This window comes from Dicentrarchus labrax, unplaced genomic scaffold (genome assembly GCF_905237075.1).
Source record: "Dicentrarchus labrax unplaced genomic scaffold, dlabrax2021, whole genome shotgun sequence".
Lineage (NCBI taxonomy): Eukaryota > Metazoa > Chordata > Actinopteri > Moronidae > Dicentrarchus > Dicentrarchus labrax.
Window position 1 is genome coordinate 9,587,889 of NW_026136713.1, and position 15,032 is coordinate 9,602,920.

The following is a 15,032-nucleotide window of genomic DNA, read 5'->3' on the forward strand; positions in this document are numbered from 1 at the left end:
GCAACAATCAGCTCTGGAAAAAACAATGAAAAGCAGAAGAGCACAGAAGAGGATTAGCTGTTCAGTTACAAAACAACTAATGTCATCATCCTTATTATCGTGCTTACTGGTCATAATGCGGGCTATCGGTAAGGACATATAGCCTCTGTTTCAATGTGTATAAATATATCATATTTCTTATGATGGTGACCCTGTTTTAAAAAGAATAAATAGATAGATAAATAGACACACAGCTTCTGCCAGCTGATGAAGTGTATTTATGTGTTGTAATGGCTGTGGGAGGGGTTGAAGGAGGTGTATGTGTGTATGTGTGTGTTCGCCTCATGAGAGAGAGAGAGAGAACGAGCTCAGTGTGTTTGCTCTGCATTGTGGGGAGCTGTCCATTGTCACTGGTGCTGAAAGTGGATTACTGCTTCCCCACTTAACAGGGGGGATGAATTTGATAAGCAGAAGGAAAGAAAATAAGAAGAGAAAAAACGAAGATGAGCTCATGAGATTGCTTCATTACTCCAATCTCAGAGGCTGATTGAGGATTGGAAAGGAAGTTTCTTGGAAACTTGGATTGTAAGAGCGCCTCTAACAAGCTGTAGTTGTCTTACTTGGACAGTGCGTGTTTGTTTCTTCACACACACTTGATATCTCTCTCTTACACACTCTCTACATTCACACCTCGCTTTCAAGCAGTCACTGATTTGGACACATTCAGAGGTGGGATGGAGAAGGAGTAGCGGGGGGAGGGAAAGCAGGGGGAGATCACCGTTTCTTTTTTTCTCTCCCTCCAGCTCAGCAGGACGAACAGCGACACCCTAAGAAGAGCACACTCTCCTCTTTCCCTCTGTTGGATTCATACAGTACATTTCACCAGGAGAAGTTGTATTGATTGCCACTTGGATCTGAGAGTGCTGCTACAGCTGCGAATTTGGACCTGGAAACCCCTGTCCTGCTCAGCCCGCTGTGTCCCAGGTCACAGTCAGGATGACGGGGTGTGCCAAGCGCTGCAAACAGGGACTTGTCAAGTTTGCCTTGTCCCTGCACAAACTGGTCACTGGGACTCTCATTAAAGGTAAGTGCTCAGATATGTCTTTATTGTATCTGTGCAAGTGCATATTTGTGTTTGTGTGTGTAAGTTTCCCATCCATTAGCATTCATAGAAGTTGCAGGCACTGAAAGTAGTCCTAAGTGTGTGCATCCAGTGTGTTGTGAGCAGTTATATCATACATTAGTGTCACACGTGCAGAAATTAAAGTCCAATCCACCTCATCCGTCATCCTCAGCTCATACAACTCTTTTCTTTACTCTCCTCCATCTCCACTCTTGTCTGCAGTTGACCTCGTTCTGTTCAGTATGTTCTCCAGAGGGAGGAGTGAAGGAGACAGAGATGAAGGGAATAAGCAGCTAATAGAGAGAAGAGATAAAGTTGATATAGAGCAGTATGTGTGTGTGTGTGTGTGTGTGTGTGTGTGTGTGTGTGTGTGTGTGTGTGTGTGTGTGTGTGTACACTTGTGATGAATGTGAGTAATAAAACGTGTTGGTGTGGCAATGGGGAAGAGGAGCCGTACACACGATGCTGAGAAGAAGGGGAGGGTTTTACTATTGTGATTCATTAGTTGTTGTTTGGTGTGTGTGTGTGTGTGTGTGTGTGTGTGTGTGTGTGTGAGTGTGAGTGTGCGTGTGCGTGTGCGTGTGCATCCATGGTTTGGTACCTATATGTGAGGGTCTTGTGTTTTTCTATGTGCATGCAAATTTAAAGTGCTATATTATCTTATTTTGGTGCTTTTATTGCTGAAGCAGGAAAGCAGTGCAGGAAATACACACAAAGCCATACTTCAGAAACTGTATGCAGCACAGCCAGCAGCCTGGAGGCGCACACACACACACACATGCACACACACGCATACACACACAGACACACACACACACACACACACACACACACACACACACACACACACACACACACACACACACACACAAGCACACTTACAGTATAATACTCTTTGAGCCAACTGACATTATGTCCGGAGGGATAGGAAACATCAAAAAAGTCAGTCACACACGTACTGTAGATGCACAAAGACACACACTCACACACATGTTTGTGGATGGCTCAAGCATTCAGCCACAGTGGGTAGAATTGCCCGCAAGGTCTCACACACAACGTCACGAAGGAGCTGCTGCTGAGGTTTGGTTGCGTAACAAATTACTCCATAAAAACCACATCTATAGTCAAAATGGGAAGCATCAGTAAACATGGATATAAAGTCTAACACACACACACAAAGAAATAGAACACACACACATACATACTGTAGGTAAAAGACAAACATGCCAGATTTATTACACGGGCATTAAAACACCCACACAGACAATAAGGAAATGAGCTGCAGTAACAAGAGATCTGGGTCTGCAAAATATCCAGACACCCTGACGCACAAACAAACACACATTTAGATAAACACAAATTAACACACACACACACGTGCACGTACATGCACATGCACACACAGATCTACATCTGCAGTTTTTCAGAGCTCCGGTGGGAACGAGAGCTGCATCTGCAACAACATCAGATTAGACAACAGCCATAAAGGCAAATGGGCTAGACACACACAAAAATTCCAGCTCCTTAAAGGGCCGTTACAATTTTCTAGTTCTATGGACTGAGTTTACTACTGAATGCTTTTCAGTTTGGGACATTGGTGTTTTAATTGGGCATGAAGAGAAGCTGCCCTGCGCCCTCTTTGTTCAAATCGATGAACCCCAAGGGTGGAAACAACTAATTGCATGTGGTTCCTCTGTTGTAACTTAATAGCAAATAGTGAACATGTACTATTGAGCACTTTATGGCTGAAATTCCACTTTTAATTAAGTTTTCACTGAGTGCTGTGGTCCATTTAAATAACTTTCAGATAGTGTCGGCACCAGAAACTGGACAGGAGTAAACTGATTAGTTATGACACCATTTGCAGTAAATGGAGCAAGAGTCTAAGCTAATGTAGTTCTTGGTTTTATGTTTGTGTAATGGTGAATATTATTTGAATATTTAGTTGTATATAAGGATCAATTTCCCAATACGCTGCACCCCTAATGTGTCTATGAAAGGCAGAAGAGTGACTTTTGACACTACAAGGATGTTTTCACATTCATCTGCTGAAGGTTTCTCTGTGCTCACTGAAGTGGTGAAGTTGCAGACTAACTGAACACCACTCACGTCTGTATTTGACAATCTGGGGATGAGATCGGGCTGTGTGGTGTATAGGAGAAACAATGGCGGCTGCGGAATATGTAAAAAACACAAAAGGCTCTATATCTACAGCCAGGGTTTTTCCATTCTGCGTTACTGTAGAAATATGGCGGCTCAACATGTTGGACTCCATGGAAGGCGACCCGCAGTATTTGCGGATAAAAAAGGGCTCAGTCTAAGGTAACAAAAACGATTCCAATTTTCAGGTGATTATACACAAATGACAATACAGTTCTGAATATTATATTCAGCAAATCGATGCTCATAAATGTTACACACAGGACCTTTAAAGGGTTTCGTGACATCATGAATAGTTTTCAGTTTTCATAAGTCAGTCATGGTTCAGTCTGATGTAGAAATTTGAAGCCACCACTGCCCATACACTAAGAATGGAATTTACAGTGAAGACAAAATTAGCATATGAATAGATTCTGAAATTTTTAATGAGATAGGAGTAGATGCCTTTCTTGTATGTCAAAATTATAGTTTTTATTTTGCATAAAAAACATATCAGACACATTATTGTTGCAAGCAGACTAGTATTATGTAATATCTGGAGGGGATTTTTAGTTTAATCTAGCTTGAACACAACAGAGAGATACTCTGTAAAGTTTGGGAATTTATGAGAAACAGATTATTAAAAGAATAGTCACAATCAAAGCAGCAGAGGCAAAGATACCCTGACTTTAAGCCCCTAGTATGAGCCTGACAACAAACTCTTTTATTATACTTCTAAACACTTTTACACTTCTACAGGCTGTGAAATGCCCCTGACGAGTACATTGATCCGTGTGTGTAAAATTGGTGGGGTGTCCCTTTAACTCTTTATTTTTCCTCTCAGTCTTCTTTGGAATACAACTAGCGCTACAAAAACAACTGCTGCTACCATTACTCTTCTACAAAATGTGTCTTCCTTATAGCTACTATTGAACAAGAATAGATGTGGCTCTCTTTAGGAGCTGCAGGCAAAAATACAAAGGTCACAGCATGACGAATCAACTTTTGTAAAGGCCAAAGTACAATAGTTTCACTCCAAATATGAAATATGAACCTCCCCTTCAGAATTAACATATGATTAAGTAAAATATGTCAATGACGGCACATTGTATCCATCTATCTGTCCACTCGCTAACACAGCCACCAGATATTTTTCCTTAGTAAGATGCTGACATTACAGGGCAAACAGGGCCAGTACTTCCTGTAGCCAAGAGGCCTGGCTGCCTTCTCTACACTTCACAGAAAGTTACAGACTCTTTTTCAGATGACCTTTAACAGTCAGCATTTTAGGACAGTTTAAGAGCTACAGTGATAAATTGTGGGTAATGAATAGTTTTCCTGCTCTGCTTTCAGTAGCAACAGGAGCTTTATACCAGTACCTGCATGGGTGTTGGAGGAGAAAATACTGAGCTTTTCAGTATTCAGTGTACTGAAAGGCAATGTAAATATAGGTATACTCAAAGGATTCAGCTCTGTGTAGAACAGCATTAAAACAGAATCAGAACAGCATTGACCTCTGCTGGTAGCACAAAGAAAATACAGGTTAACAGAAAATACACAAAGGAATTAACAGATCAATCACTGGCAGTAAGGCCCTCTTTGAACACATAAGCACATATGTGTTTATTCTGCTCAAACACCTGTACGGAGAGAAAACTGTGAAGAGAGCAAGAAGACACAGGACTAAGATTAAGGGAAACTGGGACAGTTAAAAAATGGAAACTAAATTATTATTATGAAATATATTTGAGCTATGACCTAAAGCTATAAGAGCTGTGAACAAAACTACTTATGACTTATACCAAAGATCTCACTGTTTATTACAGGTAAAAAGGTCAAAAACAAATGACTGCTCGGAAGTGACCAAAAGTTGTTTAAAATGAGAGAAAGGCAAAATGATTGGAGGAGCAAGGACAGGGAGACGACAACGGATTGGTCCGGAATTAATGGACTAATAAATCTAGATATATGAGATATGCGTCTCATCCTCTCTCTCCTCCCTTTCCTGCCTTTCCCTATCCTGTGTGAATGATTAGCTTGAGCTTTGCTCTTGTGAGTCTTTGTAGTCTCTCCTCTTCCAGGTTTTGATGGTGGAGTGAAGATCATGTTGCTCAGCTCAGTTTGGTGACACCTGGAGTGGCTCCTTGACCCTGTGAGAAGGTTGTGACACAATTATCCATCATTTGACAGACTCTTCCTCTGGGCTTTGTCCGGACAGAGTCAGCTAAAAGGATGACTAACTGAGCTAACTAGCGAACATAAGCTACACTTAGCAGTAGTTAGTGGTTACTTTAGCCATCTGTCCATCAGGAAACTTGAGGCAAAGGAGGACATCAGAAGAAAAAGCACTTTCTGCGAGACATATAAAAAACTTGAAGAGTATTCCTGAGCAGAGCGGTTGGATAACTTAAGCAGACTGGGCAGGTTGATGGACACGACCCTGTTTCGAGGAGAGGCTGTGCCTGGAGCAGATGATCTTATAAAGAAATCCTACTCACTGTCTGTGGCCTGAGCTTTTTGCTCATAGGGATTTAATTTGATATATATTTACCTCAACAACAGAAAATAAGGGAAAGCATAATAAGGTCCCCTTCAATACCTTCTATTAAATCAAATCTTTACTTCATACAGTAATGAGTATGAAGACATGGATGTAAACTGAAACTTGACTGGTTGGCAGAGGCATACAAATGTGTGGCGGTATTTCTACTTTTTGGCTTCTTTTATCCAAAATACATTTTCAAAAAACATGTTGAAGCAATTCATCCTCTGCATTCCCTGTCAATGAATCTCTCGTACCAACTAGGTATTAAAAGCCAGAAATATCAGTAAACAAAATAACGCAGCCATACTAGCTGAATTTCTGATTTGTTTGCTTCTACTTCACAAAAATGTTCATTTTTGAGCTCTGCTTACTTTGATTAGACATAATCCCTTTCATCACTTTGGTTTTTCTCTTAGTTCATCTCTGACTGTCTGTCACTGTCTCAACTGCATTAGCCCTAAACTTCTCTCCAGCTTCTTGTCATCTCTGAAAACCCTATAAACATCCTGTCAAGCTGCGCCAGGCTGTAAACAGCCTGCATGATTTCACTTATCCTATCCACGCAGGCTTCCCTCAGGTGCTTCCCACTGGCATACAAATCCGACCTGACTGGATGCAGAACAGTGTGCTCTGTGGTGGTCTGGGCACATGTGATGGCACCTGATGGCAGCTTTCAGCAAACAAAACAGTCTTTAGCTGGAAAATACAACCAAATCCCTTCCTTCCTCAAGCCAGAATAAAGCCTTTTACAACCTCACACTATTTTAAAATGTAGAGATTAACTCTGTTCTTCTGAAACTGACTCAAACTTTTCTATGTTTGCCTCTGGAGTTTTTTTTGGTGATCAGAAACTTTCTTGGAGGAACAAAACAAGAAACTTAAAATGTGCTGACTCCTGTTAGTCTTCAAAGAGCTCTTCTTTTGGGAATAGAAGGAACATGCAATCTTAATCATCCTCCTCCTCCTTCCTATCTGTTTACCGCCTCGACTGGAAGACCTCATTTCCAAAAGGGAAACTCCACCACATAAATGTTATAATGTGGTTCACAGTATCTTCAGTAATTATTATTTAGAAGTTATTTACATTTTTTTTAATCAAAGCTCAGTATTTTATGTCTATATATCTGTGAGTTTCTCAGACTGCACAGCAGATGGCATCAGATATCTCTTCCTTTTTTCTCACCATTACTATAATCCCACATTGTCTGGGCAGATCAGAACAAAAGTGAAACTGAGTCTTAACCAAATTAAGCATTAAATATTCAGCATCTAAAAGTGCTTGCTGATGAAGCAGATTTTCCTCTGATGGTTGATCAATGATGCCAGAGACTGAGGAAGGTTTGCCAGCATCGGCTATGAGGGCTCAAATCTGAGGTGTTCGTCATAAGTGCTTGATGAAATATTCAGCAGCCTCCTTTTTTTATTTTTTTTATAAGATATTTGCTTCAGGTCCCCCCTTCTTTGAGTCAGGGGACTTGGCTGCACAGAGGGAGTGAAAGTAGGATGGATGAGTAAATGAGAACAGAGAGCAGGGAAGAGAGAAGAATGAGAGGATTGGAAGAGTGTGTGTATTTGCATGGCTTCACTCTTCACACATGTGAGTAAGCGCATGTGGGTCTTTGTGCTTACAAGCTTTGATGTGAATATTACTATGTGTTCTTTTCCCAGTGTATGCACTCTGCACCTGTGTGTGTACTGCTGCTTAGCTCCAAAATGCTGTCATATCACTTTTAATGCGCCATAGGGGACACAGTGCATGTTTAATACAAAATATAATGCATAATAATTCATATGGAAAAGGCTCTCGGGGGAGGAGACACTGTTCTCCCCCCACCAACAGTGTAATCAATCCCCAAGCTGCATACAATTAACACTTCCATCACTCTCATCTGCTGAGGAGGGAGGAAACAAGAGACTCAGAGGGGGGAGAGTCAATAAAGGTGTTTGTATTCAGTTCACAGAAACCACTGGGGTACTTTAGGCGAAGAAATAAGAATGTGCTGCAGTTAACAAAAATGTAAATTGTATTTTTATTTGTACTTCTGAAGAAGCTAACACCACGGTGTGTCATGTGCTAACTATGTGTATCCAGGAATAGAAGTGGAGGGTGACATGGCTCGAGTACAGTAACACCCACAGGCAAGGTGATGCTGTCTGTAAAACATTTATGGCAAATATTTCAACCTAAGTGGAAAAATGAGCGGGTAAACAGCTTGGTGTTAGGGTGTTTCTTACTGGTTTATTTTCCTGTGCAAGTTCACCTCAAGATGGTTTTAAAGAGCTCTGCCGACTGTGCCATCTGTGTATTGACCGGAGGGAGTAGGTTAGATGGTGGCCCTAAAGTGGAGTTTTTCCACATCTTGACAGGTGACATAAAGTATGTGGGTGGCGTTCAACAGTGAATCTTTCTGAGAGATTCACTGTGGGACAGAAAAACAGCAGCTGTGGCCTTGAAGAGAGGAATAGATTGTTGTCTTGGATAGAAAGCTCAAGACAGTACAAAATCACAAATACAAACCCCCTTTCTTGTAAATATAACATTGTTACCACTGATAAGTCTGTTACAAGTTGGCACCAATATAGAAAAGTCATCAACAGTTGCCTGCAGCAGATGTGAAACAACATTGCCATACTTTTGGAATTGTGCGTCTTTCCAGGTGGAGGCCATATTGAGCAGGGTCAACTTTGTCGGGCTCTCTTTGGGTTACCTGCCTCACTAAACTATAACCAGAAGTGAACTAGCGCAGTTTACTCTGGCTTCTCTTTCATCATTCATTTTGGTACCACAATGGGGAACACGCTCCCTGCACTGTCCCCTAGGAGCTATTGTACACTTCACTAGTCTTGACTTAACTACGCCAGATGGTTTGTCACAGAACCATCTGGAAAGTTGTTGTTGGAAATTGGAAAAGTGCAAGCGCTTTCAAGAAACACTCGACAGGTGATTGGATGAACCATCTGTCTATCACTGTCTGTCATGGGTGAACTTCAATCAATCAGATCAACTAAAACATATAATGTAGTCAAACTCTTACTGATGCCAGTCAGGAGAGGAGCAAAAACATGTTTTTCATTGAGAAAAGCTTCCAACGCTGTCCTTTGAGCTTCCATCAAGGAAGAAATACTCTCCAGTTCTGATATAACTGGACGCTGATTGGTCTGGTACCAATGTAGCTCGGCTAGAGTAGGGACCTCCTGCTATAAAAGCCTGATGTTTGATGTCTTTGATTGGTTAGAGCCATTATGGAGACCGAAAAAGAAGAGTGCAAACGTAAGGTTATATAGTGGGATCATTACTGTAGGAAAACAAGAGGGGAAAGAGACCATTTAGGTGACTTCAACACACGGGTCCACTACAAAAAAAGCTCAAGCAACAGTTCAGAAAATGATAAGATCAGCAAAACGTACAGACAATACTGTAATACAATTGGGAGAGAAACACTGCTGACAGGCATATGGGGAATGATTAGGAAAATGAATGGGAGCAATTTGAAATATCAGTGCTGCACCGCAGTAACTTAAATGCAATTAGTAAAGTAGAAAAGACAGAACTTCTACCAAAGCCATTTGTGAAGATCCACAGCTCAGAAAAAAATTATCTTTAAAAGCTGAGCAGCGTAGAGACAATACCGTTGCACAAAACCCAGGAATTACAGAAAAGACAAAAGTCACGGTTCATTTGGGAAAACGAACGAGGAGCTCTGGGTGCAGGCAAAATGGAAGGGAGTTAAACATTTGTATGCACTACTCACATTGTAATGATTCAAAGCTGCTTGAAAATCTGCAAATATCCCTTTTCATTTTGAAAAGAAGTATTCTCTTTCCATAGTATGTTGGAAAATGCATGTACAGAATACAGAGAGGAAGCCTAAAGGAAGAGATTGTCATTACCTGTCTGAGAATAGGACGTAGGGCCTAATGGTTCAAATCAAACACTCCACTGAATAGGCAAACACCCAACTGGACTATGGACACTGCAGTAAACCAGAAACTGTCGGGTTGCAACAGGTTTGATGGAGAAAGAAGGGAATTAATATCAGCAGCCTACTATATGATGGAAAACAATAATAAATTGGGGAATCATCTAGGACATAGGATGTATTCAATCTTCTGATTAATTAACTGAGAGTAAAAAGAATAATAGAGAGAGCTCCAGTTGAGTCGGTGGCAGCAATACATATGAGCCGGCAACCCCCCTGGTAGACTATATACTCAATGTAATAAACCGGAAACATGTATTGATAGATGATCAAGGCAGGAGGGAATTAATATCAACAATATTTAGTTTTTCCTGCCAATTTACTGCTCCACACTCCAGTCCAACAGGTGGCGGTAATGCACCTATAGGCTGGTTTCCCAACCGCCATTTAAAACCCGAATAATAATAATAATAATATAGGTTATGGAGTATTATATGTCTGTGGTGTGCAGCACTAGTTACCATGGTGACCAGCGTGATTAAAAGTGAATTAGCCGAGTGAGTTAAGGCGAAAGATGGTTGGATAAGCTCGCTTCGTGGACCCAGGTCCCTGGCGAATGTAAGTCCTGTATTCACTCCTTTAACAGCGTTTGTATGCAACTTTTCCCTAACAATATTATAGGCTAAGGCTTAACACCACTTTTAGGCAAAATCAATGTGGAGAGATCTCCCCGGATCTAATGGTTGTAGTTGGTCGAACAGGTTTTGTCCTGAAGCTTTTTGAGTGTTGTTGTTTATTTATTATCTGCTCTAGCTTTTCCAACTTTTTGTGCACAGACATGGTCAATAATGTTTTAAAGTGGTGTGGAATTGTACAATTTTCTTTTGTAAAAAAAAAAAGCCTGGCCTGGCATCACCTTTTTACAGTGAAAGCAGCTGCAAACAGTAAAGTTGAGGGAGTAAAACCAAAACTGTGTGCTCAAATGCTCTGTAGAGCTGCATGCAAGTGGGCATGTGATTCATTGGTAATATACAAATATTGATTATAGATTGCAGTCCAAATCCCACAGATAATCAATTTACGGTCACAGAAAACTAAGAAACCAGCAAACATTCATACTTGAATCTTATTCATTTTTGCTTTATACAGTGGTTTTAACTTTTATCTCACAAGTTGGACCAAAAGGGGAAAAAATAGTGTTGAAGGTTTGATCTTTGACTCACTATGAAGGCTTTATTATCCTCAAACCTAAAAATAAAATACACACACACAGAGGGGATTCCTTGGCTTAATACATGACTTAAACAACTAATTATCAAAGATGTTGCTGATTAACTTCCTTGGGTCGGCTAAAAGATTAATCCACTAGCCTAATTGTTTCAGCTGAAGAATTAGTCCCACTAAATAAAAAAATAAAGACAAAATTTAAATGTTTTAGCCCCACAAGCGAACTTCCAGTCTCCTCCATTGTGGTGGTTTCTGCAGCAGAAAGGACATCTCAAACCCTGGACAGATAAACACCAGACTCACTGCATGGCTTGATACTAATAGAGGTCATTTATTCTTTTAAATTTGAGTGAAACGATCCTTTAAGTAACGATGATGTGTATCAGCATTTCTACTAACACAGTGCCAATTCTGGAGGCTAAATGAGTTTGTCAGTATTTACTCACTCGCTACACATCCACTGCAGTCAGGCCTTGTTGCACAGCTTGGACTCTGTGGTTTGTAGTCAGAGCAGCTGACACACGTTTGGCTTTGTGAAAGGAAAACCGACATGTGATTGACTTTTTGCAGCTAGGAATTGGCTGATCTCAGCAGCGTTACACCTCATTCCCATGTCTGTCAGGATCGTTGAGCTCGTCTCCTCCGCTCTTCAGTCCATTAAATAAAACTGTTAGCTCTGATGACTCAGACGATACTGAGCCTGTTTGAGCCAGTTAGTGGCCAGGTGCCTTTTTCACTCTTCCCTCCTTGTACTCCCTCCCTCTGTTGTGCCGACGTCTCTCTTTTTCCTCTCCCTCTCTTTCTCTGTTCTGTCCGGCCATCTTGTTTCTGTCCTTTTCTACTCCCTCACTCCCTCACTTCATCTGCCCCCTCCTTCCTCTCCTCCTCACCTATGTCCCTACCATCTACTTTGACCTCCCAATTCTCCGCTCTCATTCGATTCTCCCCACCTTCTCCGTATCCCTCCCTAACCTCCCCCCGTCTATCTTGCCCCTATAAAGTCTCCACTCTCATCATCTGTCTCGCTCTCTTCTCCTCCCTTCTTACAGTTATTGCCCCCCTGTCTCATTTCTTATCCTTCGCTCCATGCCTCTCTCCCAGTTCTCTCCTCTCATTGCCCTCATCTCCTCTCCTCTGCATGGTCATCACTATGACAGTTTCCATCCAGCCTTTGTCTGGTGAGAGCGAGCTGTAGCTAAGCAGCCAATTTATTATTCACTGTCTTCTCGCCACGTTTCCTGTGCTTGTCAACACCTTCTTTTTCTGCTGTCAAATGCTTTCTACCTTCTCCCCCTTTTTACTACTCCACAGTAGTCTAACCCAATCATTTTGTTTCCTCAGCCTCCATCCATTCATCCAGGCAGCCATCTCAATCTAGTAAAAGGTCCATTGTGTAATGTTCAATAAATGATGAGAGAGAGGTATGCTGGCAGTCAGAATGATCCACAGCACCCCAGACAGGACTGCGTAGCAGCACAGACGATGTCAGGCTTAATGTCTTGGAAGAGTTTGGCGCTCAGCCTAATGTGATGAACCTGTTGCTGTTTAGTGTTATTGCGCTGCAAGTGCAGGTCTGAAGCTATTTTAGTTTTCCTTGTCTAAACCATGGAGACGTTAATGCCTCACTTACTTTGTCTGTTTGCGTTTGTCATTAGGACACCTCGAAGACTTATGAATTACATTCCTTAAAAAGGATTGGTGATGTTTTATGGCAGATCTGGATTTAAGGCTAGCTTTCTTCTGCAACACTTAATTTTACAAATCTGTAAATTCCGAATAATTTCCAAATAATTTTCTGATACATTTTCAAAAAAGAACCATGCAATTTGGTTTTATAGAGAGTGATCACTTCGTACACTTTCAGTTCATTCCAAATGCTAAGCCATTATAACCTTTAGTCTTTTAGTCAGTTCATAGCAGGTCAGCTGAACATGCAATAATGTGAAATGTGTCTACAGACAAACATAAAATCAAAAGCTTTGTCTTTTTCTGTAATTTGTACTAAATGTAAAAGTTATATCCAGGAAATTTCCAAGAAAAAAGCATTAGTTGTTTCAGAAAGTACCCCAAAACAACATTTGTTTATGTTTAAGGAACAAACTCCTTTTATGGGCGTACTGTAATTATGACTCTCATCCGTTGGGAGCAAAGTGACGTTGCGTGACGTTCACAGACAGAGGAGATCAGGGTGGTTGGATGGATCTGCAAATGTTGGTTTAACAGAAGATTAAGAGAGAGGAGAGAGCGTTAATGGTTGTTTCACATTTACTACGGACAGTTAATCCTTTTTCTTACAATGATCACGGCCGTTCCTTAACCCTTTCACTTCTTATTTTAAACATAACAACAAAGGTCTCCTAACCTTGAAAAAGGTCATTTTAACCCAAACCATGATCTTTCCCTTACCTTGCCTATATCTAACCAGCAACTGTGATGTGTAATCATTTTGGAAGGAAACAATGAATGGTGTCTTTCTGTTGGTAGTGTTGATAGAGTCAGGAAAAGTGTTTTGTTTTGGTGGATACAAACAGCATATTTTGTTGTTTAATTTTGGATTAAACCACAGCCTTCTTATGACCATATGAAGTGAGGAATTTTGGGCACGTGATAACAGGTGGTAGTAATCTGGGATGAGATTGTAAACACTGTCTCTGCTAAAGGACCGTCTCTGACCTTGAATAACAATGTCCTCCATCTTTCTCCGCCTGTCCACTGCCTCCCGGTCGATGACTTTAACCCCTTCCCAATCGATGTCAAGACCTCGCAGACAGCTGGTGTCGTCTTTCACTCCGTTTTTGCAAGTGATGCTACCACTCAAGTCTTCTTCTCTAGGCTTGATTCCACTTATTATTGGTAGCTGAAGTTCTGTACTCAGCTCAGCTCCTTTGCTAAAGAAGCTTGTGCGATATGGTTGGAGCTGCCAAGATGAAATACATTTAACCACTAAATAACCACTGATTAATCAAAAAAATTATCAACAGATAAATTGATCATGAAAAGCTTTACAAAAATCTATTTATCCTAAAATGAAAGTGATATATTTTAGTTTAACCCCCAGAACCATTCAGGGTTGTCGGAGGTTTGCTGTCTTTGAGTGCCTGTTGGTTCTGGGATTCAGGGTTTTTGAGAAACTTTAATAGAGCTCTGTCTTATTCTGCTTTATTCTGTTCGACAAACCAATATCACAAGTAGGGCTGCACAGTTAATCAAAATATTATGGAAATATAGCCAAGTGCAATGTCCAAATTGCAGAAGCTAGAATGTGTGACAAAACAGCATTATAATGAAGTAGTGTAGTGCTGCAGAGATCCTCTGGTCTACAAATCTTGTTCTCCTGATATAAGGAAACATGTTTATTTTTGATTGTATCACACACTTTCCCTCAGAAGATTGAGTTTTCCCATGTGTCATGTTATTAAGAAATGTCTGTGTGTATTTAGAAGTTGTTGCTAACTACTGTTGCCAAGGTCATTATGTTATATTCAATAGTATTTATTCACCGATCGCATTCTGTTTCCCCCAAATAAGTTCATTCACTGCTGTTTGAAACCTTGGTATTTAGAAAATGTCAACTATGCAAAGGGTGATCAAAATGGACTGTTTTCCAGCTTTTCCACTGTGGGGTTTTTCAGTTTATTCGTTGGATTTTCAATGTGTTTGATCAACCGAAGGCTTTCTCTCCACTGCTAGATGTGTATTTAACCCCTCCACTGAAGTTAAACATCATCACTACAGCAAATCACGCTCCCTTATCTCGTCTATTCAGCCGAGCTTTCAGAATTTAATCAGCATGTCTTGTGTGTCGCTGCTGTAGTGTGTATTTAAAAACCATTTTCTCTCCGTTGCCCATCTTATACTTGTGGGTGTTTGTGCATGCGTGTGTCTGGTTGTGTGTGAAATGTGTTTGTTAGTGTTTGATTTTGATTAGAGTCTGCTGTTCAATCTGTTTCTTCCTGCGCAGCTAGAAAAGGAGAAAGACGAGGTGTGTGTTGGGGTGAGCTCTTGCATACCCAAAAATGTCCCTCACCATTACACACACACACACACACACACACACACACACACACACACACACACACACACACACACACACACACAC

The 15,032-nt window shown here is 40.9% G+C and overlaps 1 protein-coding gene across 2 annotated transcripts in view; it reads left to right on the forward strand.

The window, feature by feature from the left end:
* Positions 1-799: 799 nt before the first annotated feature.
* The window catches only part of LOC127375006 (Kv channel-interacting protein 1), a 43,329-nt gene continuing 29,096 nt past the window's right edge, over positions 800-15,032 (forward strand). The window contains exon 1 of one of the 2 annotated variants that reach the window (XM_051420762.1): positions 800-1,063. In XM_051420762.1, the coding sequence (XP_051276722.1) occupies positions 976-1,063 (88 nt within the window). In that variant the 5' untranslated portion in view covers positions 800-975. Of the gene's footprint in view, positions 1,064-10,220; positions 10,325-15,032 lie in introns of those variants that run through there. The other variant, XM_051420765.1, reaches the window with a different exon arrangement.